This window comes from Myxine glutinosa, chromosome 7 (genome assembly GCF_964187855.1).
Source record: "Myxine glutinosa chromosome 7, kmMyxGlut1.1, whole genome shotgun sequence".
Classification (NCBI taxonomy): Eukaryota; Metazoa; Chordata; class Myxini; order Myxiniformes; family Myxinidae; genus Myxine; species Myxine glutinosa.
In genome coordinates this window covers 126,520,312-126,548,073 of record NC_136267.1, presented here as the reverse complement: position 1 = coordinate 126,548,073, position 27,762 = coordinate 126,520,312, and the positions used below count along the sequence as shown (strand labels likewise).

The window sequence follows — 27,762 nt, the reverse complement described above, 5'->3', positions numbered from 1 at the left end:
TCCAAAACACCACATGGGATATTTCAAAGTTGTGGACGGATCATGACAAAACTTGGTGGATGAGTCGTGTGGGTGAAAAGAACAAGCCCATTAGATTTTGGTTCAGGCCCGGATCCAAATTTTGGGTAGTGGACAAAAAAGAATTTTAGGAACCACTTGTCTAAACTCTAAAAGATATGTTCTAGTTGTAATTAGGGTCGAAAAGGTCAAAGCTCTAAAGCATGTAAATGTCTAAGGGGTATAAAGGGATCTAAAGTGTCAAAAAGGGTTTAAGTGGTATAAAGCTCTAAATGTTCAAGGGTCCAAGCAATCTAAAGGGCCTGGAGGGTGCAAGTGGTCGAAAGGGTGTTAAGGTCCGAGCGGAATCAAGGGACTTGAGGGGTGTAAAGAGTCTAGAGTTTAAAAAGGGTATTAAAAAGTCTAAACTCGAACGTTTCAAGGCTCGAATGGGTCTTAACTGTATAATGGGTCGAAGGGGTTTTTGGGTTCTACATGGTCCAAAGGATCATCCTGATCTCACGGCATCTAAAATGTCTAAAGGGTCGTCAAAGGTCCAATGGGTCTCAGTGGTCTAAACTCTAAAGGTATGTTCCAATAGTACGTAAACAAGCATTCTGAGTATTGCGCTGCAATACATGTCCCCCACCGGCAGTCTGTCGTCCGGAAAACTGTTGGGGAAATTACCAAGGGTTATTCACCCACAGGTTCTTAATCGTTCCCAATCGCAAATTACCTCAGGACGGGCTCACCTGTGATTCGCACTCGGGACTTCGATTTATACACCTTGCAGACAGGTCAGCAGAAACACGAGAAAATAAGTTGTTGAGAAAGAACCTTTCGAGTCGCTAAATATCAGTAATTTATTGTATTTTCCAGTTCACGATCAATGATCGATGTGTATATATATGTTGCTCGGCTTGGCTCCGCCCCTCCCGAAAGCGCACGCTGTGTCGCGCTGTTGACGTTCGCGAGACGAGACTGAGGACGCGCGGTGCGGCTTGAGGAGAACTCGAGAATAAACAAGATATCCATTTAAAAAAAATTTTTTTCGTTTAATTAACGATATCTGCCAAACCACGTGCCCTATCGCAAATTCCAAAAGGACATTTTAGTAGATTGACATGCTGAACAGATCTATGAAATTCCCCTTGATTGGATCAAAAATGAGGGAGGAGCTCGGTTTTAAAGGTTCATGCTTAAAAACGTCATAACTCTGAAACCATGTGATGCATGACGTCATGCTCGCTGACTTTTTTGTTCGTCATGGGTATGCGATTCTCCCTGCAAAGTTTGGCGTAGATCTGTTCAGCTGTCGCAGAGAAAAAGGCGTTTTTCGTGTTTTCACGAAAAACAATATGGCGGCCGAACCACGTGACCTGTTGTGATGTCATAATTACCATTAAAATATTCAACAGACCGAGTTCCCCCCCCCCCCCAAGCCCCCTACGGTGAAAATTTGATTTCATTCGGCCCTATTATTGCAGAAAAAATCTTTTTTAAAGGATATTAAAACTTAAAATGGCACTGAGTTAAGGATCATCAGAATTATCAGAATTCCCAAAGTTCAAAGTGCCATAACTTTGTCAAAAATGATCGAAACGTCGTGAGGCTCGAACTTGATCTGTAACTTATCATGAGGATACCATGGGCCAAGTTTGAAATCATTAGAATTAAGCGTTTAGAAAAAAAGTCCGGAAAACTGTTCTTTGCGCGACGGACTGAGGGACGGCGTGCAAACCTATAGTCCCCTCCGGTGTACACCGGTAGGGGACTAATAATAGACGAAGTCACTGCAACTGGTGTTCAAACTACAGAATTGAGAAACATACTTACATGGGATAGTAGTGGGACATACTAACTCCAATTATTAGGTCCCTCCCGGTGTACACCGGAGGGGACTATAGGTTTGCACGCCGTCCCTCAGTCCGTCACGCAAAGAACAGCTTTCCGGACTTTTTTTCTAAACTCTTAATGCTAATAATTTCAAACTGGGCACATGGTTTCCTCATGATAAGGTACAGATCAAGTTCGAACTCCACGACGTTTCGATCATTTTTGACAAAGTTATGGCACTTTGTTTATTCTCGAGTTCTCCTCAAGCCGCACAGCGCGCCCTCAGTCTCGTCTCGCGAACGTCAACAGCGCGACACAGCGCGTGCTTTCCGGAGGGGCGGAGCCAAGCCGAGCAACATATATATATATATACACATCGATCATTGATCGTGAACCGGAAAATATAATAAATTACTGATATTTAGCGACTCGAAAGGTTCTTTCTCAACAACTTATTTTCTCGTGGTTCTGCTGACCTGTCTGCAAGGTGAATAAATCGAAGTCCCGAGTGCGAAATCACAGGTGAGCCCGTCCTGAGGTAATTAGCGATTGGGAACGATTCAGAACCTGTGGGTAAATAACCCTTGGTAATTTCCCCAACAGTTTTCCGGACGACAGACTGCCGGTAGGGGACATGTATTGCAGCGCAATACTCAGAACGATCGTTAGTCCCCGACCGGTGTACACCGGAGGGGACTATAGGTTTGCCGTCCGTCAGTCCGTCACGCAAAGAACAGTTTTCCGGACTTTTTTTGTAAACTCTTAATGCTAATGATTTCAAACTTGGCACATGGTTTCCTCATGATAAGTTACAGATCAAGTTCGAACTTCACGACGTTTCGATCATTTTTGACAAAGTTATGGCACTTTGAACTTTGGTAATTCTGATAATTCTGATGATCCATAACTCAGTCCCATTTTTAATTTCCTTTAAAAAAGATTTTCTCTGCAATAATTGGACCGATTGAGATCAAATTTTCACCGTAGAGGGGACTCGGTCTGTAGAATATTTTAATGGTAATTATGACGTCACAGGTCACGTGGTTCGGCCGCCATATTGTTTTTCGTGAAAACACGAAAACCCCTTTTTCTCTGCAATGGCTGAACAGATCGAGGCCAAACTTTGCAGGCAGAATCGCATACCCATGACGAACAAAAAAGTCAACGAGCATGACGTCATGTGTCACATTGTTTCAGGGTTATGACGTTTCCAAGCATGAACTTTAAAACCGAGCTCCTCCCTGATTTTTGATCCAATCGAAGGGAAACTTCACAGATCTGTTCAGCACGTCAGTCTACTAAAATGTCCTTTTGGAATTTGCGATAGGGCACGTGGTTTGGCAGATATCGTTAATTAAACGAAAATATTTAAAAAATGGATGTCTCTTGAATCGCTGGTACCTCAGACCGTGAGTTGGTAATTATATAATTCACACAGTGAAATACATGCAGGCCGCTCCGCGGAGCGACCTTACCAATGTGGCGTGACACGTGTCTCAGCATACCTCAGATCAAGTTTGAAAACCAGCATCAACCGTGCATAAATTTGCATATTCGATCATTTTTGACAAAGTTATGGCACTTTGAACTTTGGTAGGGGACATGTATTGCAGCGCAATACTCAGAATGCTTGTTATCATTATTGTTATGCATCATTATGAACCATTATATCATTATGCACCATCATTGTCATAGTATTGTTATGAATTTTAGAGTAGTGATATATACATTCAGGTAGATCGGTATAGGTAGGTGCTCCGATGATCGTGGGTAGAAATAACAATTTCGATGTACATAAGTCAGGGACCTGTTTAGCCCGAATGTCGGATTGTGTATATTTGTCCCGATTACAAGGAATGGGGCGTGTTGACTAGAGTAGGGATTATGTCAATTCCCCTGTTCGTGAGACCTTGTGATCTATCCTTTGTCCCTTATGGCACTACACATAGACACGAAGCAGGCCCATTAATACAATAATTAAATCACCCCACAATAAAACTCACCGGAAGCCAGTTCGGAGCACTGCAGATGGAACCGCGGCCAGCTACATCACCAACTTGTATAGCAACACACGTAGCACAGGCAGGTCGGGAGCCACGCCCAGAAGGACTCGCTATTGGGTGGGAGTTGACCAATGGGAAGAACTTGACTTCTTGACTTGAGTAAGGAAGGACTTGTGATTGGCCAGAGGTGGGGCAAGAAGCTTCCTGCGGATTGAAGAGAAAGGCGCGAAGGGGCATCACGCTGATTGGGAGGGCACGCCGATGACGTCATAGGGTGGCCTGCAGGCATTGGTGGAGAGCGAAAGACAGTAGTTGTGGCCTGCGGCCATTGGTGGAGAGGCACAGATGACGTCACGAGACGGTCAATAAAAGAACTCTCGGACTGACATTTTCTCTCTTGCATTCTCTCTCGCTTGCCCCCCACGCCTTCCTCTGCCATCGACTCTCCTCTTGGTTCCAGACTCTGGTGGAAGACGGTTGAGCGAGGACAAAGTTGGGTTCTCCGTGCGAGCGACGAGCGTACAAGCGCAGCTTGCCGCTGGAGCGTGTCGAGCCAGGGGCGAGCGAGTCGCCTGGTGAGGCCTGCTTCACGCCGAGTGCGATGCCCACGCAGCGACGCCAGGGCCTCGGATGGCAGTTGGACTATCCCCGACGAGACCCCGAGCTGGTTGAGCTAAGTTACACACAACACACATGGTTATTTTCAGTTATATTCTCCCCTTGTGCATGTTATACGTCTGTGCGTAGGAGCGCTCATTAGGGGGTTTTAGTTATCAGCGTGTTTTTCCTGTCCCGATATTTATTCAATAAACCCTTGTATTATTTTTCCCGAACAATTTTACAACCCATCCTGGCTGAGTTAATTTGCCGGGTGAAGACGCCTGCGCAGGCCGTACAGGTGAGTCGGTATTCTTCTTCCTCCTTGCGTAACATCCACCATCAATTTGAGTTGAATGCCTCCATTAACACTCGGTTCCATCCGTGGCGCTCCCGGTATTAACTGAGAGCAGTCACGTGACAGTATGTAATTAAAACACTTATGTTGTGACAAACATACAAAGAAACAAATGGACCCAAATGCAACACCCTCTCATGTATGTGATCCTCTGATAAGGATCACATACATGAAACACCAGACTACTTCAAAAAAATCAAAAAAAACAAGAAGACGTCAAGCAGAGCACAATACTTGCAAAATCCACCCCTACCCCCCCCCCCAAAAAAGGTTACCATGCATACATCAAATTGTCCATTTAATCAAGATTAAAATTGACAATCTTAATCAAAGCTCGGGTCAATCTAATTAAAATTGATCTTTCAGATGGAAATTGATATTAGAAGTTTGACCTTGAGTTGACCTTTGACCTCAAAAGGTTCCCGAATTAGTGACAATATGCAAATGCTGTTCAATTTTCAAGTCAATCGGATGAAAAATGAGAATTTTAGAAACTTGACCTCAGGATGACCTTTGACCCCAAAATCAATATGACTTCTTCCTTCTAATCCAACTCTACCACCTGGTGACGTTTCGCGAAGATCGGTTTAAAATTGTGACCTGTAGGCGATTGACAGACAGACGGACAAAGAGAATAATGTACAAAACCAACAATATGCTTGAAAAATCTTCAATTTTGCAAGTAAAAAACCAGCCGCTTTTAAGCAACTTCCAGAGCACTCTGGGTACTGTTGATTTAATCTTCTCGCGTCACTTTTCTCTGCAGTCAATGGGGCAATTACGGAGAAATCTCTGCCATCCTCCTCCTCGTTTGTCCATGCTTGATCCTTTAAATGCTGAACTCCAAGCGAGGAAGCAGCATGTACCATTTTTAAAGTCTTTGTTGCGACTCGGCCGACGTTCAGGATGAGGATCGACTCACCGATCTTTCGCACAACCGGCATCAACATTATTGTTTCATCAGATGTTGATCAAAATTAAACTGGATTTTCAGGATAATCACTTTATTGTATCAACAAAACCCATTTCTGTAATTCTATAATCACCCACAATTAAATTCATTCAACAACAAAAAAGAAAAGCCAAATGAACAATTGTAGGAGTACATGTTAACAGCACACATGCAAAGCAGGGCACCGATATGATATAATTAATTAACTCAATATAAAAGTTGCCATTGCAAAGATAACAATGTAATTTTTTAATGGAACAAGTCTCAAGCAAAGAAACAATTAACCCCCCAAAAAGATAAAAGGACAAGCAAGCAAGCTCGTAAATATACAGCAAATTTAACAAAAGGTTCAGGTTCCTGTGTGCGTCCGCCACAGCAACGTCAATTTGTTTTTCAACCATAAAAGGCCTCCAACAAACGCGTCCAAGGACGTAGATTGTGAAAGATTTCTGAAGACCTCGTGGTGCCCATTTGCACTGAAGAAACGAAAGGATGTGCGCCAATAATTTTCTTAACCTCAGGGGCAGGTAAGTTTGCCTCTTGATTTGAAGAATACAGTCGACACGCTCAGTTGGCCCGTGTAGATAAAACGGATAAGATGGTGCCATACAACCATGGAATACATTACAAGGCCAGTCACCCTTCCCAAACACCAAAGATTCAATGATCACCATTGGTCAAGAAATTGGAAAAGTAACAAGATGAGTGAGTGGAGAAAGTTTTGCAATCCAAAAATAATAATAAGTCTCATCAAATATAACCATCTGCTACAGTACAATTGCAACCTCGAGCTGAACCTATCCATCGAGTTTCCAGGTTAGTAGCACGAGCAAACCGGTCACCTTGCAACAGCAACAGCCACAAAATACTTGGTATGTACAGCCGCAAACGACAATGGCCAGGAGCAAAACACACTGCAGGTTTGCTCGTTTATTGAAGGTTTCTCGCCGTGCGATGATAAAGGTGTGTAGGTAGCTGTTAACCGTTTAAAGTTCTCTGCGTCGCCGGCTCTGCGTAATGAGGATGGTACCATCCTGAACCGTGGCATGATAAGAAGGCAAATCTTCAATCTCATCATCGGAGCCTGAAAGGGGGGAAAAACAATATTTATCTCAAGTCACGAGCAAGGAATAAGTAAAACCAAGCAACCGTTTCAATGTGTAAAGTTGAATTTAAATGTTTGAAAAAGTAAAAACTTTTTTTTTTCTTTTTCTTTTTACTACGTAATAGATTATAACGGGTGCGGGTCTTGGTTGACCGTATACGCACCCGGCTTAATTGTCACAGAATTACTGAATGATCTTGTATTAGGCTGAATTTGAACACACGATTGTGAACGACTGTGCGACCTGGGATCACGCCCGAACCAACTGTCCTTGCTACGTTATCGGGATCTTCCCACCGAGAGTAAAACAAGATGGCAACCGTACACGTATATTTAATCAAGAAAATAATGGTCACAAAAACAATGAATACAATAAAGATGTACTTAAATTGCCAAACGGACAGGAGGCGTTAAACTGACTGAGCATCAGCACAAAAATACATAAAAAAAACAAAAAACGAAGTAGGAATAGTCAGGATTGCAAAATAAACTAGAACAGCACAAGATAGAGCACACGACTAAGACCGACTGGACAACCCTCCCATCTACTTTCTCAACAATCCTCTCCAAGAAGTTCTGTCGCTCAAGCTTTTGGGTCTCCCTATCTGCCATGATCTTTCTTGGGAAAACCACATTTCCAAGCTGGCCTCCAAAGCCAGTCGCCGACTGGGCATCCTCCGTCGTGCGAAGTCCTTCCTTGGCACACCTGAGCTCCTCACCACATACAAGGCTTTCATCCGCAGCTCAATGGAATACTGTTCCCCCCCTCTGGGCTGGTGCTCCTGCCTCACACCTTGCTCGGCTTCACGCTGTTGAGGCCAAAGCTTTCAGAATCATTGGAATCTCCTGCGATGTAGTCAACTCCGAGGGCCTTTCACTCACTCACCGCAGGCAGGTTGGTGGTCTTTCTGTCTTCTACCGACTCCTCTCCGGCCTTGCTCCCCCAGCTCTCTCTGTGCTCTGTCCCCCCAATATTCCTTCAGGTCGCACAAGATCTGCCTGCAACCCTCTTATGGTTAAACTGCCAAAGTCTAGGCTCTCTGCTCACCTTCACTCTTTCATTCCCCTTTTCTCCCGCCTCTGGAACAAACTCCCCCACTCCCTTCAATCCCACTCCTCCCTCCAGGTCTTTAAAATAGCTGTTCACCACCATCTCTTATCTTCCCCCATCGAAAACCTTGATCTTTTCTACCCCCGGTAATTCACCCCAGAGTCCCTGCAGTGTTCATATGTTTTATTCCTCTCCCACCTCCCCCCAAGTCCTCCCGATGTCCCTGCTCTCAAATGTTGTGTTTGTCCTTCCCCCTCTCTCCCCATCTTGTCTGCCGCTCCCCTTGTTTTTTGTGTTTTGTGTGTCGGTTTGTCTTTTTGTGTGATTAATGTTAGCTCTTTCACGAGCCTCGATCTTGTATACAAAAAAAAAAACAAAAAAAAAAAAACACCTCCACCAGCCTGAACAGTTTATGTTTTGCATCCCACTGATAGGCCAGATCTGGATTCAGACCTGACCCAAAATCAAATCAATTCATTCTTCTCATACCCAATCAGTTCACCAGATTTCGTCCGAATCTGTCCATAAATTTTTGAGATACCATGCAATATATCGTATAACGACAGCAAAGGCAAGCCACCAGGGCACCAGACAAGAAGTTATCTTTCAGGACCAAAGATGTTTTCCCCAGGACCTACTGTGTCCAGCTATGGGTGCGTTTGCAGGTATGTTCTCCGCTCCGTTGCGCATGCCCTTTCAAACTTTAGTCACTTTTGTCACTCGGACTCGACGCTACACTTGCCAACGAGCACTCTTCCATGCAGCCTGGGTATTCCTAACTTGTGCTGCACCCCTGGTAGACCAACCAGCCATCATGTGGCTAGCATTGTTTTAAAAAAATTGTGTGGTTGACCAGCAGACCGCAATGTGGCTGTCAACTAACACCGTTATTATGCAGTCTGGTGTCTTTCACAAGCTTCACCAACTGCACACAGCCTCTCATGTTGGAAGGATCATTAAAAATATATATTTCTCAGGAACCTAAATCCTCAAACAGTGCAATGGATGCCTATAAAGGTTGGATGCATGGCAGGTACCCACCACTGGTCATAACACAACAATTGCTGGTTCACAGTCACCATTACAGTGAGAGGAACCATTTGGCATGTATATTGTTGCGGAACTGCCTCCTCGGGATGATCGGGTTAAATTGCTGAAATAACTAGTTATTTCCTCAATACTTGTTTCAGAAAAAGCGTGAGGTAAGTCAATTGTGATAGATTAATGCGTCATTTTATGTGTAAAAAGCAGTCGTCACCCTGCCCTACATGTGTATTGAAAACCACCTCCCCTCAATACCCTTTCTAATGCTCTTAGCTTTGTAATCCGTCTTAAATGTGTTTTTAAGTATTCTGACAGGCTATCAGGGACCAGTTTAGGCATGAAACCACTATCATAGTGAAGCATGTCAATAGCACTGAGTGACGGGTCAGGAGAGGGGATTCCCCACCCACAAACTGGGCCCTGAACCAATAGCGACCGCGAGGGCCTAAGTGTGTTGCGGATTGCAGTGAGGGCCGAGAGTATGAAAGACATATTCAGCTCTGTGGGCTGGGACTCGCAACAGGTGAGAAGTGGAGCCTGTGCGAAGTGTATCGACAGCGTTTCTCCACAGAACGGGCATTTTCCAGCACTTCCGGCACCCACCTTCTCCCCCCACCCAGGGGGAGAAGCTCTCACAAGCTCCCTACTCTTCCACTCTCACAACCTCCAGTCATGGACTGAGCCGGTTCCCAACAAACCTGTGGCACCGCTTTGAACGTGCTGTGTCCAGCCGAGCACAGCAGCAGTATTTTCTCTCTTGTGGGATCCATCTCTATCTCCTGAGGAATGAATGAAGTCTTGAGGATTAGATATGCAAGGTTCACGTTCTTTCCTAGAGTTGTGGGCTGGTAGGAGTTTGGGTAATTACTAATTACGAAAAATACCCAATCCATACGGGAGCCACCAGCATGGTCTTGTTATATTTACGATTATTAATACCATAGCAGAGTACCCACCCTATGGGCGATCCTGTTCAAAGTGTGCAACACGTTATTCTGACAAATCCCTTTATTTAGGGCAGTGCATAGGAACAGACAGCTGCCGTGATCGCGAATGAAAATAAAATTACCCCGGGTTACGTGCAGTGCATTCAGAAAGTATTCAGACCCCTTCACTCTTTTCACATTTTGTTATGTTGCAGCCTCATGCTGAAATCGTTTAAATTCATTTTTTCCCTCATCAATCTACACTCAATACCCCATAATGACAAAGAGAAAACAGGATTTTAGAAAGTTTTGCAAATTTATTAAAAAGAAAAAACTGAAATATCACATTGACATAAGTATTCAGACCCTTTGCTATGACACTTGAAATTTAGCTCGAGTGCCTCCCATTTCTCTTGATCATCTTTGAGATGTTTCTACACCTTGATTGGAGTACACCTGTGGTAAATTCAATTGATTGGACATGATTTGGAAAGGCACACACCTGTCTATAATATAAGGTCTCACAGCTGACGATGCATATCAGAGCAAAAACCAAGCCATGAGGTCGAAGGAACTGCCTGCAGAGCTCAGAGACAGGATTGTGTCGAGGCACAGATGTGGGGAAGCCTACGAAAAAAATTCTGCTGCATTGAAGGTTCCCAAGAGCACAGTGGCCTCCATAATTCTTAAATGGAAGAAGTTTGGAACAACCAGGACTCTTCCTCAACCTGGCCGCCCGGCCAAACTGAGCAATCGGGGGAGAAGGGCCTTGGTAAGGGAGGTGACCAAGAACCCGATGGTCACTCTGGCTGAGCTCCAGAGATCCTGTGTGGAGATGGGAGAAACTTCCAGAAGGACAACCATCACTGCAACACTCCACCGATCTGGGCTTTATGGCAGAGTGGTCAGACAGAAGCCTCTCCTCAGTGAAAGACACATGAAAGCCCACAGAATCTTGTTTCTCAGTCTGAGCCATTTAGGTGCTTTTTTGCAAACTCCAAGCGGGCTTTCATGTGTCTTTCACTGAGGAGAGGCTTCCGTCTGGCCACTCTGCCATAAAGCCCAGATCGGTGGAGTGTTGCAGTGACGGTTGTCCTTTTGGAAGCTTCTCCCATCTCCACACAGGATCTCTGGAGCTCAGCCAGAGTGACCATCGGGTTCTTGGTCACCTCTCTTACCAAGGCCCTTCTCCCCCGATTGCCGTTTGGCCGGGCAGCCAGCTTTAGGAAGAGTCCTGGTTGTTCCAAACTTCTTCCATTTAAGAATTCTGGAGGCCACTGTGCTCTTGGGAACCTTCAATGAAGCAGATATTTTTTTGTAGGCTTCCCCAGATCTGTGCCTCGACACAATCCTGTCGCTGAGCTCTGCAGGCAGTTTCTTCGACCTCATGGCTTGGTTTTTGCTCTGATATGCATCGTCAGCTGTGAGACCTTATATAGACAGGTGTGTGCCTTTCCAAATCATGTCCAATCAATTGAATTTACCACAGGTGGACTCCAATCAAGGTGTAGAAACATCTCAAAGTTGATCAAGAGAAATGGGAGGCACCTGAGCTAAATTTCAAGTGTCATAGCAAAGGGTCTGAATACTTATGTCAATGTGATATTTCAGTTTTTTCTTTTTAAGAAATTTGCAAAACTTTCTAAAATCCTGTTTTCTCTTTGTCATTATGGGGTATTGAGTGTAGATTGATGAGGGAAAAAATGAATTTAAACGATTTCAGCATAAAGCTGCAACATAACAAAATGTGAAAAAAGTGAAGGGGTCTGAATACTTTCTGAATGCACTGTACATAAAGCGAAAACATGTGTACTACTTTAGTGCATATACAATCCATTGTGGTTATATCGATAGCCCAGATCATTTCAATTGCACTCCGACCCCTCCCCCAATTGAAGGAAATGCCAACATGGGTGAAAAAAATTCTTTCAAAACTTGATGGAATCAAATGAAACATACACATGCACAACTTCAGGGGCGCTCTCATTAACCCTGAAAGTTTCGCCTTCCTAAGTCAAATCCTTTTGAATGAAACAAAGACAGATATTAAAGTCAATCTTTATTCTACCATGGTGCATATTTATCTCTCAACATGATCAACACTGCGGTCTACACAATTATGTCAACGTTCAAGTAGATTTAAGATGCAGTCACGATAGAACTGTGTATCCTGCTGACTTAACCAGCACTTCAAAACGGCCTTGACATAATCGGAAGAAAAATGTTCTCCATGAATGAGTTTCTTCATTTTGAAGAAGACATGAACATTTTACAGAGCCAATTCGGGGCTGTATGAACGGTGCTGTAAGCTGTAAGTAAAAGCTGTACGGTGAAACCGAGGTGACCAATCTCCTTAATGTCCCCATAAGCACGACTTTCCAGGCAAATGCTCAAGTCTTGAATCTTTCTGGTGCTGGTGATCCTTTGTGGCAGCACTCCATTGATCGTCTCTTACTCCAAGGATTGTAAAGGTGCATCCAATTCATCTCCAGTTTCAATATATTGCAGGAAATAGCAGTCTTCACATTTATAAATTCAATAACTGCATGCTGCTTTCACCGCACTTGACCAACATAGCACGGAGACATCTTGTCTCGGAATCATGAAACTTCACACCCAGTGGCAGGAAGTAATGTGTGGCAGGGGTCACGTTTTATTATTTTTTTGGTGGTCTGCCGGGCCACTGAAACACATTTTTTTTGGTGGCCCGTATATTAATAGCCCCCATTGAATTTAGCGGGGACTTATGGATTGTGTCTCGGCCGTGCGTCCATCTGTCTGCAACCATATCTCAGACATGTATGGACCGATTTTTGTTCATACTTAGCAAAAAGACAATACATGATGGTATACATATGCACATCATTTTGTTTCGCGATGCGATCAAATATGGTCGACTGGCAGCCATTTTAGTTGTAAAAAGCCTGATGTTGAACAATTCCTCAAATATTTCTCGGACATGCATTCACTGATCTTGTTAAAATTAGGCCCGCAGATAATGAATGTTGCCATACATGTGCATGTCTTTTTTTTTCGAGATCACATTCATTATGGCCGACTAGGAGCCATTTCATTAAACGTGTCCTCTGACATGCATGGTCCAATTTTGTTCAAACCTGGCAAAAGCACAGTACATGATGGCATACATGTGCACCTCACTTTATTTTGTGATCTGTTCAAAGATGGCCGACAAGTAGACTGGTGGCTATTTTAGTTGTATTAAAAAAAATAAAAAAAATAAAACAACCTGATATTGAACATGTCCTCAACCATTTATTGGACGTGCATTTACTAATCTTGTTCAAACTGGTCACATAGATAATGAATGATGGCTTACATATGTTGAAACCTGTTCCCACTGGTTCACACCTGATGAACGCTGATGATGAATCCACACATACATATGATGAGGATGAAACCTGATGGTTCATGCTGTTGAACCAAAACTTTCAGAATCATTGGAACCTCCCGCAATGAAGATAACTCTGAGGGCCTTTCACTCACTCACCGCAGGCAGGTAGGTGGTCTTTCTGTCTTCTACCGACTCCTCTCTGGCCTAACCCCCAAACTACTCCTACAGGTCGCACAAGATCTGCCAACAACCCTCTTCTGGTGAAACTGCCAAAATCAAGACTCTCTGCTCACCTTCACTCTTTTATTCCTCTTTTCTCCTGCCTCTGGAACAAACTCCCTCACGCTCTTCAATCCTAGTCCTCCCTCCAGGTCTTCAAAAGAGCTGTTCACCACCAGCTCTAATCTTCCCCCATCTAAAACCTTGATCTTTTCTACCCCTGTTAATTCATCCCAGATCCACCTTTCTGAAATACCAACTTCTTTCCTGGAATTCCTAGCTGTGTCCATATGTTTTATACCTTTCCCACCCCCCCCCCCCCCCCCATGCCTCCTCCACCCAAGCCCTCTCCCTCCCACAGATTTCCCGATGTCTCTGCTCTCAAATGTTGTACTTGTGTGCTTCCCCCTCTCTCCCCATCTTGTCTCCCGCTCCCTTTATCATATGTTTTATGTGTCAGTTTGTCTTTTTTTCATTAATGTTAGCTCTTACACGAGCCTCGATCTTGCATACAAAAATAAAATTTAAAAAATCCACATTTATTTTCGAAATCAGATCCAAGATGGCTGACTGGCAGCCATTTTGTTAATGAAACGTGTCCCAACCATTTCTCCACTTGCATGGACCGATTTTGTTCAAACTTGGCACAAAGACAATACATGAGTATACATATGCAAATATTTTGTTTTGTAATCTGACCAAAGATGGCCGATTGGTGGCATTTAACTTCGTACAGCAAAATTACTAAAATCATGGGGGCTATGACATTTTGTCTTAGTAATTGATCACCTACCGAAACATCCATTGCTGTGAAGATTATTTTCAGTTAGTACAGCATTTTATTATCATAAAAGAAATGAATGCTGAATACCACACACTTTTCCACGACTTTTGATACACGAGCGGGCCCGTTGGTACATTGAACCAAATATTTATTGGTCCTCACAGCCAGGTAGCATACCTGCACCTGCATGCTGCACTGCTTAAGCATTAGCTTGCCTTTCACCAAGCCCAGATTGAGCACTAGGTTGCCTTTCACCAAGCCCAGATTGAGCACGAGGTTGCCTTTCAACAAGTCTAGATTGAGCATTAGCTTGCCTTTCACCAAGCCCAGATTGAGCACGAGGTTGCCTTTCAACAAGCCTAGATTGAGCATTAGCTTGCCTTTCACCAAGCCCAGATTGAGCACTAGGTTGCCTTTCAACAAGCCCAGATTGAGCACGAGCTTGCCTTTCAACAAGCCCAGATTGAGCATTAGCTTGCCTTTCAGTAAGCCCGCATTGAGCATTAGCTTACCTTTCAATAAGCCCACATTGAGCATTAGCTTGCCTTTCGCCAAGCCCAGATTGAGCACGAGCTTGCCTTTCAACAAGCCCACATTGAGCACGAGGTTGCCCTTCAACAAGCCCAGATTGAGCACTAGGTTGCCTTTCAACAAGCCCAGATTGAGCACTAGGTTGCCTTTCAACAAGCCCACATTGAGCACTAGCTTGCCTTCCACCAAGCCCAGATTGAGCACTAGCTTGCCTTCCACCAAGCCCAGATTGAGCATGAGCTTGCCTTTCAACAAGCCGAGATTGAGCATGAGGTTGCCTTTCAACAAGCCGAGATTGAGCACCAGCTTGCCTTTCAACAAGCCCAGATTGAGCATTAGCTTCCCTTTCAACAAGCCCAGATTGAGCACGAGCTTGCCTTTCAACAAGCCCAGATTGAGCACGAGGTTGCCTTTCGACAAGCCCAGATTGGGCACTAGCTTGCCTTTCACCAAGCCCAGAATGAGCACTAGGTTGCCTTTCAACAAGCCCAGATTGAGCATTAGCTTGCCTTTCAATAAGCCCACATTGAGCATGAGGTTGCCTTTCAACAAGCCCACATTGAGCATTAGCTTGCCTTTCAGTAAGCCCACATTGAGCATTAGCTTGCCTTTCAATAAGCCCACATTGAGCATTAGCTTGCCTTTCAACACGCCCAAATGTGCTTGGGCCAGGGAGAGATCATACGGTCATTATTATTATTGCCAAATGATGCTATTAGTAGAAGTAGTAGTAGTAGTATTAATTAATATATGCTTCGTTACAATGTTATCTTTTTTTGGTTATGAGGATACTACTGCATGCCTTTCAGGCTACGGTACCCTACTGATTTTGTTAAGATTATTCCTATTTTTCTTCTGCCGTGATTTTTCGGGTTAAAACTAATTTCCCGTTAACACTAATTTTCTCTACAACCGTTGGTCCAATCGATGCAAAATTTTCACAAAAGGGGCGGATACTCCTGTATTATTGTTAATGCTAATTATGACGTCACAAGTCACAGTCACATGGTATGGGCGTTATCTTGAAAACCCCAAAAAACTTTGACCCTCTATATCTCTGAAACCTCGCCACGGAAAAAAAAAAACTGAGGCATGACTCATTTAAAAGTACTCCCCATGGGGAATAACATATTGATGACGTCATAGGTGCCTCCACTATGACATCATATTTCGACAAGTAGAACACGATCCAATCAGTATGAAAACTTGAGCATCATCTACGCAAACATTGTATGGGTGAATTAAATTGATGACGTCATCGGTCACATGATTCAAGTCAACAGCCATGTTGGATTGAACATAAAATCCTTAAAAAAACGACCAAAAACCCTTCTTCCCCAAAACGGAAGAACAGGTTGAGGCAAAACTTTACAGGCACGATTGCCTATCCATGACGACCAAATGTGCCCCCGGCCATTTTGTCATAGGTCACATGGTTTGGCAGCTACGATTCTTTGAAGAATAAACATTTCAAAATCAACTCCTCCAGAACAGCAAGACAGATCGAGTGAAAGCTTCACACAGATGTTTACTATGCCTTGGGGATACCATGGTGTTCACAAAAAATTCATAGGTCACATGTTTTGGCAGCCATATTGGATTAAACATTAAATCTTTTAAAAACAATTTCTCTCGAACCGCTCCATTCATAGATGTGAAACTTCGAAATTATGAAGTAGTAGTAAAGGGGAATACTTGTTTAAAATTTCAACATGATTGGTCGCATGGTCTGGAGCCAGAATTTTTTTGTTTGAAGAAGAAAACAATATTATCTTCTCCAGCCATGTGGCATCAGTATATCTATTAAATACATACCGTTTGAACTCAATGGCATCCTGTCTATTAATTATGTACTATTGGAATGTACCTTTCAACCCTTTGGCCTTCTGAGACACGTTAGACCTTTTAAGAACCTTTAATACCCCCCTGCCCCCAAGACCCTCAAGACCATGAAGGCCCCAAAATATCCTGAAGACCCTTAAATACCACGAAGAACCAGAGGACCTCGAAGACCAAAATGACCCCGAGAATCCCTAAACGCCGTGAAGACCCAAACGACCCCGAGGATCCAAAAGACGAGGAATGTTTATGCTCATCAGAAGTTCGTTTTTTCATCCACTTTTTCTGAAATAAAATTATTTTGAAAGCGGCAATTTTTATTGGCCAGACGGGCCACCAAGGACAGTTTCTGCTGGCCATTGGCTTCCGGGCCACCACTAATTTTGAACCCTGCACAGACTGCGTTATGTTTCATTTGACTATATTTACCTGTTTTGGAGAAAACGAATCAGAGGCGTTTTTAAACAGCCCTCATTCATGTCCATACACATATGTACGTATGTAGATGTGTATGTATGTATGTATGTATGTATGTATGTATGTATGTATGTATGTATGTATGTATGAATGTATGTACATATGTATTTGGGAAAGAATGAGGGCGCCGAGTGGTGTACAATTGCAACGAGGGTCACAATTCGTCTTTGCGCCATCAGTCCCCATCTCGATGGGGCACAACTTTGTCGTTAGTGATCCGCAAGGCCACCTGCCAATCATTGTTCAGCTGCATGCTTTGCCATAAGCATTTATCAATCCATCTTCACCCCCTCTACATATTTACAACTTGGCCACAGAATGCAAGTGTAACACCAACAAGGGAATGGCCAAATCAATTCAGTAAGTTCAGCACAGCATGTAACCAGCTTTACATTAACAAATGATCAAAATAAAAGTTGTGTGAATCAGGGTATGTCACGAGTAATACTTTTTTTAATGGAAATGAATCATTTAAACTGTGGTATGCAAAACTAATTTATGAAATATTTGGAGAGGGAGGGGGATTTCCAAGCCTTGCAATGACTGAATTGTAGAAGATAGACTGTCATTGCTTGCATAACATGCAAGTCTTAGAGCGCTAGTTACATTGGAAAGACGTGGTGAGACCTACTTTCAGGTTCATCTTGCCGTTGTCGCTGCAAGAACTGTGCCAGACGAAATAACTGAAATGCACATCATGCAATAACTAGAAACCACAGGCAACTAAACTCTACCAGGATTTTTTTTTTCCTGGAAAGGTACATACTTGTATCAAACAAAAAATTTAATAGGACAATGTTGAAAAGGAATAAGGTGGGAAGTGGGGGAGCATTGAGGGGTGAGAAAGAATGCAGGATTCTTCACAACATACCAGTAAGGCAAATATATTGGGACTCCCTGGGTACTGAATATATGGATTAAAGCACAAGCCGCTAACATTGGAAGTCGATGAAAACTGTGGAAGTTCAACTTATAAATCTCAAAAGACATCAACATTTGTTGACAAGTCATAGAAAGGCAAGAAAGCAATTTTCAGTAACACCCTCGTAAAATGTCCATCATTCTAGGCACCCTGGTGTTGGGCTAGCGGCTAGGGTGTCGGCTTGGGATCCTAGGATCCTGGGTTCGAATCTCGGTCGATCGCCGAATTAATGCCAGGGGGGTTGACTCAGCCTGTCATCCTTCCGAGGTCGGCTAATTGAGTACCAGTTCACTGGTAATTCCCTGTTTGTCGTTGAAGGCGGCAAAAAGGGTTGGCGTCAGGAAGGGCATCCGGCCGTAAAACATTGCTTCAAAAAGGGGACCAAAAAACAACAACTACCACGGTCCCCGAAAAGGCCAACCCCCGCTTTGCGGGGAAAAATGGCCTCTAAACGGTGGTTTTATTCTAGGCAACAGATTACAACCTACATCAGGGTATTGAGAAAAATGATAAAAAGGAAGAAAGGACTCACTCTTCCTGAACGGGGGCGTTGCTGTGGGGTGCTTGCTACGTCTGCAAAACGCTGCTCACACAAATGAAGCAGCAACACCAGGTAGAGGCCAGAGGACACAAAGTTATCTTGAACCTAGGGGGTGGGGAAAGGGAGGGGGTGGGGAGGGGCGCGGGAAAAGAAGAAGAAGAAAAAAAAAAATATCATAAAAGTTTCACGGATTTTTAATTGCTTCAGTTTCTTCATCTAAGAATCGATAAAGCTTGCATAATAACAAATCCTGTCAATAGAGCCGATCCAAACTAACAGGCAACCACATCATTTACAATGCAACAGAAGTGCTACATCTTGGTGACGGGCAACGATGCCTGACCAACAAATGCAGAGACGCTGTGACAAGAAAATGCACACACAACATGGACATTTGTACATTTCACGTTTTGTTTTAAATATTTGAACACGAAACCTATTTTTAGTGAACGCATGTTTCGCTCCAAAGTAACATGAAAGAGGCCAATGGAGTAATCTCTTCGAAATCCCCAAATGGTATGCATTGCAGACCGTGGACCAAACTGCTTTACAAGAGCACATCATAAATGCATCGTTGCTCACACTATTGGAAATCATTAGAAGCTGACCTGCGTAGAGGAGTGTTGTTGATAGAGACGGTAAATGTCAAAGTCTGGCATGTCGATTGTGAGTCGCTGTTTGCACAGCTCACAGATCAGCACCGTGTGCGGATCTGCACCTGCAATACATCAACCTGCTTCAGGCAAACACAGCTTAACCCACCTATACAAAATATACAACTATGCAACATTGGAGTCGATGCATATTTTCAAAGGAAATGGGCCAGTTTCCTTATTAATTTCCAACACTCATTTATCACAAAGAATATTTCCTTGGGAATCCACATCCATTGGATACTTTCCTTGCCCGTCTATGATTACCCAGGGCAAAACCATGATGATGCCAAGGCAATCAAGTGCTATGAACATTTTGGGTGGAGATATGTCACAAAACCCAATGCATGTCGAGGAAACCAAGTTACGTACAAGAAGGTTACACAATGAACGTTATATTGCATTCGACAATCACCTGACCCCCATTCCACACCCGAAGCTCAATCATATGTGAAAAGACATACCCACAAACACAAATCTTTACCATCTAAAAGGTTGAGATGATAAAAGAAGTAGAGAAACACGGTTAAAAGGCAGTCACAAAATACGTCACGCGTTCCTTAATACCACATTGCAAAGTAGAAAGAGCAATCAGAGATTGCAGACCCTGTCAGGACTTTTGAGTGGTGTTTGTGTATTGGGTGTGCAGACGATGGATTGACCACGTAGGTTTATGTTCATACAGCGGACAAACAGACCTTTTTGGTTTTATTGTATAGAATCACGTTCCAATCGTATGTATTGTGTAGTGTTACGGATCCCGGATTTAGAGGAGTTACTATTCATGTCATTGCTTATTAATAGTTATTCTATTAAAGGTTGTTGTGGTTAAAGGGTTAGAGAGGCTCCGGATAACAGGAGACTGGAAACGGGATAGTGAACCGGAAGAAGAAAAAGACACGAGGTCCGGGAGAAGCGGCGATCTTCCTCTTCCTCGCCCAGCTCCGATGCGAGCGGTGTCTATATTGAGCAGCGTGGGGGACGCTGCGTTTGAAAGCCCGTCTGGCGAAAGGAGTTACCTGCGCGGGGTAATTACCGATTACACGTCAAGTTGCCGTGGGTTCGTGCACGGAACCAAGCGTCCGGCACAGTTCGCCTCGACGTCTACAAGGACGCGTACGGGTCGCACCTTGGGCCTCGCACGCTTTGCCAGCGCGCTTTGCTTTTGCCCGCTTGGCTGTGCAAGGAGGAGGACGCTGCAGCAGTTGTTCCCGGTACATGACGTGCACGTTTGGAGCACGTCAGCCAGGGGTCCGTTCAACCACCCGTGTGCGGAGAAGTCGACCTTCACCATGGCCAGGAGGGGCCCAGAGACATTGTGAGGGACAGTGACCATTGAGGGGTCGTGAGTGGGGAAAGGGGGGACATACATGAGATGGCCATCTTAGTAAATGGGTGATTGATTATTGATGGTTGTTGATTGATTGGGGAACATATTATTGATGAATCCGGATCCTTGGTGTGGGGTTTCTTATTGACTTGAATTGTTGTGTCTTTCATATTGATTGCGTTACGAAAGCGTATAAATCATAGATCTTTCTGGCGGAGTTCCTCTCACGGTCCGGGGGTCACCGAGACCAGGTAGTCACCGGGAGGACCACGTAACAAAATTGGGGGCTCGTCCAATTGAATTCCGGGATCTAAAATTGTATAACATAATAAAATAATAATTTGTAGTAATTAAAATTAATTAATTAATTGGTAAATTTTTGAGAAATTGTGGTAAAGTCTTGGGTGAAGGTTAACAGGTGTTAACGATAGTCACCATGGCGTTTGTTGCACAGAACTTTGCGGTAACACCTAGTGAGGCACAGTTCCGAGCGTTACTAAAAGCGGACCTCTTGAAATTGGCCAAACATTTTCACTTGGAGGTCCGAACTAATTTGAGGAAGGCAGAGTTGCAGACCACGGTGATACAATCTATGGTGGGATTAGGAACATGGGATGAGTTAGCCTGGCAGTGGCTACCCGAAAAACCAGAAGACGTTGAGATCCGGAAACTGGAGTTGCAATTACGGAGCCAGGAACGGATCAAAGAAGAAGAAAGGAAAGCGGAAAAGGAAAGAGCAGAAGAGGAAAGGAAAGCAGAAGAGAGGAGAGAAGAGAAACAAGCAGAGGAAAGGAGAGTGGAACAAGAACTCCAGGAAAGGTTAAAAGAAGAAGAAAGGAAAGCAGAAAAGGAAAGAGCAGAGGAAGAAAGGAAAGCAGAAAAGGAAAGAGCAGAAGAGGAAAGGAAAGCAGAAGAGAGGAGAGAAGAGAAACAAGCAGAGGAAAGGAGAGTGGAACGAGAACTCCAGGAAAGGTTAGAAGGGAGAAAAGCAGAGGAGAGGAGAGCTGCCAGGGAACTCGAAGCAGAGGAGAGAAAAGCCGAAAGGGAGTTGAAGGAACGTGATCTGGCGCTTCAGCAAGAGATTAAATTCAAGGAGCTGGATTTAATGAGAGAACGGGGAGAGGTACCACCCTTGCTGACGGGGTCGACACCTAGCCAGAAAACCTGGGAGGTGGGCAGACATGTGAGGCTGGTTCCACCCTTCAGTGAAAAGGAAGTCACTCAATTTTTTCCACACTTTGAGAAAGTGGCTCGACAGTTAAACTGGCCGGAGGAGGCCTGGACCATACTAGTGCAAAGTGTGCTGGTGGGTAAAGCTCAAGAGATTTATTCGGCGCTACCAATGGACCAATGTGCAGATTATGAGGTATTGAAGAAGCACATCCTCAAAGCCTATGAGTTGGTTCCTGAAGCTTACCGGCAAAAATTCAGGAATGCCAGGAAGAGGGAGAGTGAGACCCATGTGGAGTTTGCCAGAGTGAAAGAAAACATGTTTGATCGGTGGTGTGAGTCAAAAGGAGTCGGGAACGACTTCGAAGCATTGCGTGACTTGATCCTGGTGGAGGAGTTTCAACAGTGTGTCCACGAGGACATCAAAGTGTACCTGCAGGAAAAGAAAGTACCGAAGTTGTGGGACGCAGCCACCATGGCAGATGATTATGCCTTAACACACCGGATAGGGGTCCACGAACCTAACTCCTCGCCTAGATTTCCGCAGGGGAGTTGTGGAACAGCAGGTGCGGAGAACGACAATACATGGCGGCGGCCTCGAGATGATTATGGGGACAACGCTGATACCGAAACTGTTCAAAATCAGAGGGCGACGGGCCCAGGACAAACTTATTTTTCGGGGGGCCCGAGGCAGACCACGAGTTTCTCCTCTGGACCTACTTGCGCTTTTTGCAAGAAACCTGGACACTTGATGTCCAGTTGTTACCTCATGAAAAGGGAAAACCCAGAGCGGAGTCCGACTATTACAACTCCGAATGCGATGGCAAGCGTAAGAAATTGCCCACAGAAGTGTTACCAACCATTTATTTATGAGGGGTTGGTCTCCCTCGAGGGAGACTTGACTAACCCAAGACCTGTTAGGGTATTGAGGGACACAGGAGCCCATCAATCCTTAATGCTTGAAGGCATTTTGCCATTGTCAAAGAGTACCGCAACTGGTGATAGTGTTCGGTTACAAGGGATCGGTGGCTGTGTTAGTGCTCCACTTCATGTCATCCATTTGGAATCCGATTTGGTGTCAGGACCGGTCACCGTCGGTTTACAAGCCACGCTTCCTGTAGAGGGGGTATCTGTGATTATCGGGAATGATTTGGCCGGGGGGCAAATTTATGGTAACCCGAGGGTGGGTAAAGAGCCCCGCAGGGGAAATAACACCACCCCAGCTTGGGATGGCGACAAAAGTGCCAAGTTATTTGTAGGGGGACTGAACTTCAACACAGAGGAAGAAGTTCTGACCTCTGTCTTCAACAGATATGGGCCGCTGGTGGAAGTGCGGGTGGTAAAAGACAGGGAAACGCAACGGTCAAGAGGGTTCGGCTTTGTCACGTTTGCAAGCACAAAAGACGCCAGGGAGGCAGAGAAGAATTGGAATGGTAAGGATTTGGAGGGTCGGACCATAACAGTAGGGAAGGCATTTCGTAGGCGTCGAGAGGTCTACAGAAGAGGACCACTTGGCGGTAGTTTTGGTGTTGGCAGCAGCCGATATTACTATGGAGGCTCCCAGAGTTACGGCATCTCCCGAAAGAATGATTGGCAGAGGACTGGCCGAGAAGGAGACCGCCAGTCAGGGGACTGCTGGGACAAGGGGTCCCACCGTAACTGTTAGGAGTCCGGAGAAGTTGAAGCACTCTATATACGGCGGAGCCGCCGAGCCTGGGCTCCTACACGGGCTAACCGTGAACGCCACGTTCTTAAAAGGCGTCCCGGTAGGGAACGTTCCTACACGGACTAACCGTGAACTCCACGTTCTTAAAGGCGTCCATGTAATGACCTTTCCTCCCCGGACTAACCGTGAACCCCACATTCCTTAAGGCGTCCATGTAGTGAGTACTCAGCTGGGCCTCCATCCAAGAGCAACTAGAAGTGGTTGACGCTTGGTCTAGAGGGAATTACCTTGGAATCTCTGGGGGGTTTTGGTGAAAGTTTGTTGCTTTATTTTTGAGATGCGATAATTGTGCCCGGGGGGAACTAATGATTTGGGGTATCGGGTTGGTTTATCAAAGTGGCCGGCACAGAAAGTTTTCGCGGGGTTCAAACTTTCTTTCTTGAAGGGGGGGAGTGTTACGGATCCCGGATTTAGAGGAGTTACTATTGTTACATATTTATGTGAATGTATGTGAATTACCATTCAGGTCTTTGCTTATCCATGTGTAATAGATTAAGGGTTGTTGTGGTTGGAGGGTCAGGAGCCCTTCTGAAAAGTGTCCGGAAACGGAAGTGACCGGAAACGGAAGAGAAAAAGACACGAGGAAGAAAAGCGACGAGTATTCTTCTTCCTCGCCCCGCTCCGACGAAAGGTGGGATCGACCTTGCGCCGCGTGGAAAAGCGGCGTTCCGAAGCCCGTCTGGCGAGAGGAGTTACCGGGACGTGTACCTACCCGGTGGAGACGTCAAGTTGACGTGGGGCCGTGCATCGACCCCGCGTCTGGCACCGTTCGTGGCACCGTCTAAACAGACGCGTACGGATCGCACGTTGGGGCCTAACACGCCTTGCAAGCGGCGTGGGGCTTGTGGCTTGCTTTACCGTACCCGCTTCGCGTGGCCACGAGGGGCTGCAGCCGCGGTGCCTGGTACGATACCTGCCCGGTGGAAACACGTCCACCTGGGGTTCGTTCAACCGCCCGAGTGCGGCGACGCCGACCAGCATCTCGGTCAGGAGGGGCCCAGAGACATTGTGAGGGGCAGAGACCAAAAGGGGGTCGTGAGTACAGAAGTGGACACACATATATAAGATGGCCATCTTAATCATATAGGGAATTGATTGTGGATTGGGAATTGTTGATGGTTGTTTGTTGTTGATTGCTCGGTGAATATCCGTGAGTGTATCATTGAAATCGTATGATATCCTTACCCTGGAAATATATCATTGCACATCAGTTTCTCTTGGGTGGAATTCATAGGGATTGCGTTGCGAAAGCGCATGTATATAATACTACTTTCTGGCGAAGGTCCTCTCACGGTCCGGGGGTCACCGAGACCAGGTAGTCACCGAGGGGACCACGTAACAGAATTGGGGGCTCGTCCAAATTACGATTTCGCAATTGGGTCTACGTCCGGGATCTAAAAGTGTATTTGTATAAAATAATAAAATAATATTTTTATTAATTAAAATTTATTAATTAAGTATTAAGTGGTAACTTTTTGGGGAAATTGGGGTAAAGTCTTGGGTGAAGGTTAACAGGTGTTAACGATAGTCACCATGGCGTTTGTGGCACAGAACTTTGCGGTAACACCGAGTGAGGCACAGTTCCGAGCGTTACTAAAGTCGGACCTCTTGAAATTGGCCAAACATTTTAACTTGGAGGTCCGAACTAATTTGAGGAAGGCAGAGTTGCAGGCCACGGTGATACAATCTATGGTGGGATTAGGAACATGGGACGAGTTAGCCTGGGAGTGGCTACCCGAAGAACCAGAAGACGTTGAGCTCCGGAAACTGGAGTTGCAATTACGGAGCCAGGAACGGATCAAAGAAGAAGAAAGGAAAGCAGAAAAGGAAAGAGCAGAAGAAGAAAGGAAAGCAGAAAAGGAAAGATCAGAAGAGGAAAGGAAAGCAGAAGAGAGGAGAGAAGAGAAGCAAGCAGAGGAAAGGAGAGTGGAACGAGAACTCCAGGAAAGGTTAAAAGAAGAAGAAAGGAAAGCAGAAGCGAGGAGAGAAGAGAAACAAGCAGAGGAAAGGAGAGTGGAACGAGAACTCCAGGAAAGGTTAAAAGAAGAAGAAAGGAAAGCAGAAGCGAGGAGAGAAGAGAAACAAGCAGAGGAAAGGAGAGTGGAACGAGAACTCCAGGAAAGGTTAGAAGGGAGAAAAGCAGAGGAGAGGAGAGCTGCAAGGGACCTCGAAGCAGAGGAGAGAAAAGCGGAAAGGGAATTAAAGGAACGTGACATGGAGCTTCAGCAAGAAATCAAATTCAAGGAGCTGGAGTTAATGAGAGAACGGGGAGAGGCACCACCCTTGCTGACGGGGTCGACACCTAACCAGAAAACCTGGGATGTGGGCAGACATGTGAGGCTGGTTCCACCGTTCAGTGAAAAGGAAGTCGCGAAATTTTTTCCACACTTTGAGAAAGTGGCTCGACAATTAAACTGGCCGGAGGAGGCCTGGACCATACTCGTGCATAGTGTGCTGGTGGGGAAAGCTCAGGAAATTTATTCGGCGCTACCAATGGACCAATGTGCAGATTATGAGGTACTGAAGAAGCACATCCTCAAAGCCTATGAGTTGGTTCCGGAAGCTTACAGGCAAAAATTCAGGAATGCCAGGAAGAGGGAGAGTGAGACCCATGTGGAGTTTGCCAGAGTGAAAGAAAACATGTTTGATCGGTGGTGTGAGTCAAAAGGAGTCGGGAAAGACTTCGAAACATTGCGGGACTTGATCCTGGTGGAGGAATTCCAGCAGTGTGTCCACGAGGACATCAAAGTGTACCTGCAGGAAAAGAAAGTACCAAAGTTGTGGGACGCAGCCACCATGGCAGATGATTATGCCTTAACCCACCGAATAGGGGTCCACAAACCTAACTCCTCGCCTAGACTTCAGCAGGGGAGTTATGGAACACCCGGTGCGGAGAACGACCTTACATGGCGGCGGCCTCGAGATGATTATGGGGACAACTATGATACCCCACCTGTTCGAAATCAGAGGGATGCGGGCCCAAGACAAACTTATAGTTCGGGGGGCCCGAGGCAGACCACGAGTTTTTCCTCCGGGCCTACTTGCGCTTTTTGCAAGAAACCTGGACACGATGTCCAGTTGTTACCGCATGAAAAGGGAAGACCCAGAGCGGAGTCTGACTATTACGACTCCAAATGCAATGGTCATTGTGAGAAATCGCCATCAAAAGGGTTACCAACCATTTATTTCAGAGGGGTTTGTGTCACGGGATGGAGCCTCGACTAACCGGAAACCGGTTAGGATATTGAGGGACACAGGGGCACATCAATCTTTAATGCTTGAAGGCATTTTGCCATGGTCCGAGGAGACGGCAACGGGGGATAGTGTTCGTTTACAGGGGATCGGGGGCGGTGTTAGTGCTCCCCTTCATGTCATCCATTTGGAGTCCGATTTGGTGTCAGGAGCGGTCACCGTCGGTTTACAAGCCACGCTTCCTGTAGAGGGTGTATCTGTGGTTATCGGGAATGATTTGGCCGGGGGTCAAGTTTATGGTAACCTGAGGGTTGGTAAAGAGCCCAGCAGGGAAAATAACACCACACCAGCTCGGGATGGCGACAAAAGTGCCAAGTTATTTGTAGGGGGACTGAACTTCAAAACAGAGGAAGAAGTTCTGACCTCTGTCTTCAACAGATATGGGCCGCTGGTGGAAGTGCGGTTGGTAAGAGACTGGGAAACGCAACAGTCCAGAGGGTTCGGCTTTGTCACGTTTGCCAGCACAAAAGACGCCAGAGAGGCAGAGAAGAATTGGAATGGCAAGGATTTGGAGGGTCGGACCATAACAGTAGGGAAGGCATTTCGTAGGCGTCGAGAGGTCTACAGGAGAGGACAACTGGGCGGTAGTTTTGGTGGTGGCCGCAGTCAATATTATTATGGAGGCTCCCTGAGTTACGGCCGCTCCCGAAGGAAGGATGGGCAAAGTAGTGGCCGAGAAGGAGACCGCTATTCATGGGACTACAGGGACAAGTGGTCCCACCCTAATTATTAGGGAAGTTCTGAGAAGTTGAAGCACTGAATGCGGCGGAGCCGCCGAGCCAAGATTCCTACACGGATTAACCGTGAACGCCGTTCCTAAAGGCGTCCATGTAGTGAACTTTCATGCACGGACTAACCGTGAACTCCACGTTCCTCAAGGCGCCCATGTAGAGAACTTTCCTGCACGGACTAACCGTGAACTCCACGTTCCTAAAGGCATCCATGTAGTGAATACTCGGCTTGGCCTCCCGGAAAAAGTGCTATCGAGTTGCTTAACTTTGGATCTTTGAGCAACCCCTTAACCTTCATTCACAAGAAACTGACGGTCAAAGTCAGAGGGTCATGAGATGGAGTTTGATTTGGCAGGGACAATGTCG

At 45.3% G+C, this 27,762-nt stretch overlaps 1 protein-coding gene across 14 annotated transcripts in view; it reads right to left on the bottom strand.

Annotated features, from left to right (window-relative positions):
* Positions 1-5,774: 5,774 nt before the first annotated feature.
* Positions 5,775-27,762, bottom strand: part of MARCHF7 (membrane associated ring-CH-type finger 7) — a 138,878-nt gene continuing 116,890 nt past the window's right edge. For 13 of the 14 annotated variants that reach the window (XM_078782266.1, XM_078782275.1, XM_078782268.1 and 10 more), the window contains 4 exons: positions 19,143-19,252; positions 18,526-18,639; positions 17,703-17,754; positions 5,775-6,827 (listed from right to left, as the gene is read on the bottom strand). In XM_078782266.1, coding sequence (XP_078638392.1) covers positions 6,730-6,827; positions 17,703-17,754; positions 18,526-18,639; positions 19,143-19,252 — 374 coding nt within the window. In that variant the 3' untranslated portion in view covers positions 5,775-6,729. Of the gene's footprint in view, positions 6,828-17,702; positions 17,755-18,525; positions 18,640-19,142; positions 19,253-27,762 lie in introns of those variants that run through there. The other variant, XM_078782273.1, reaches the window with a different exon arrangement.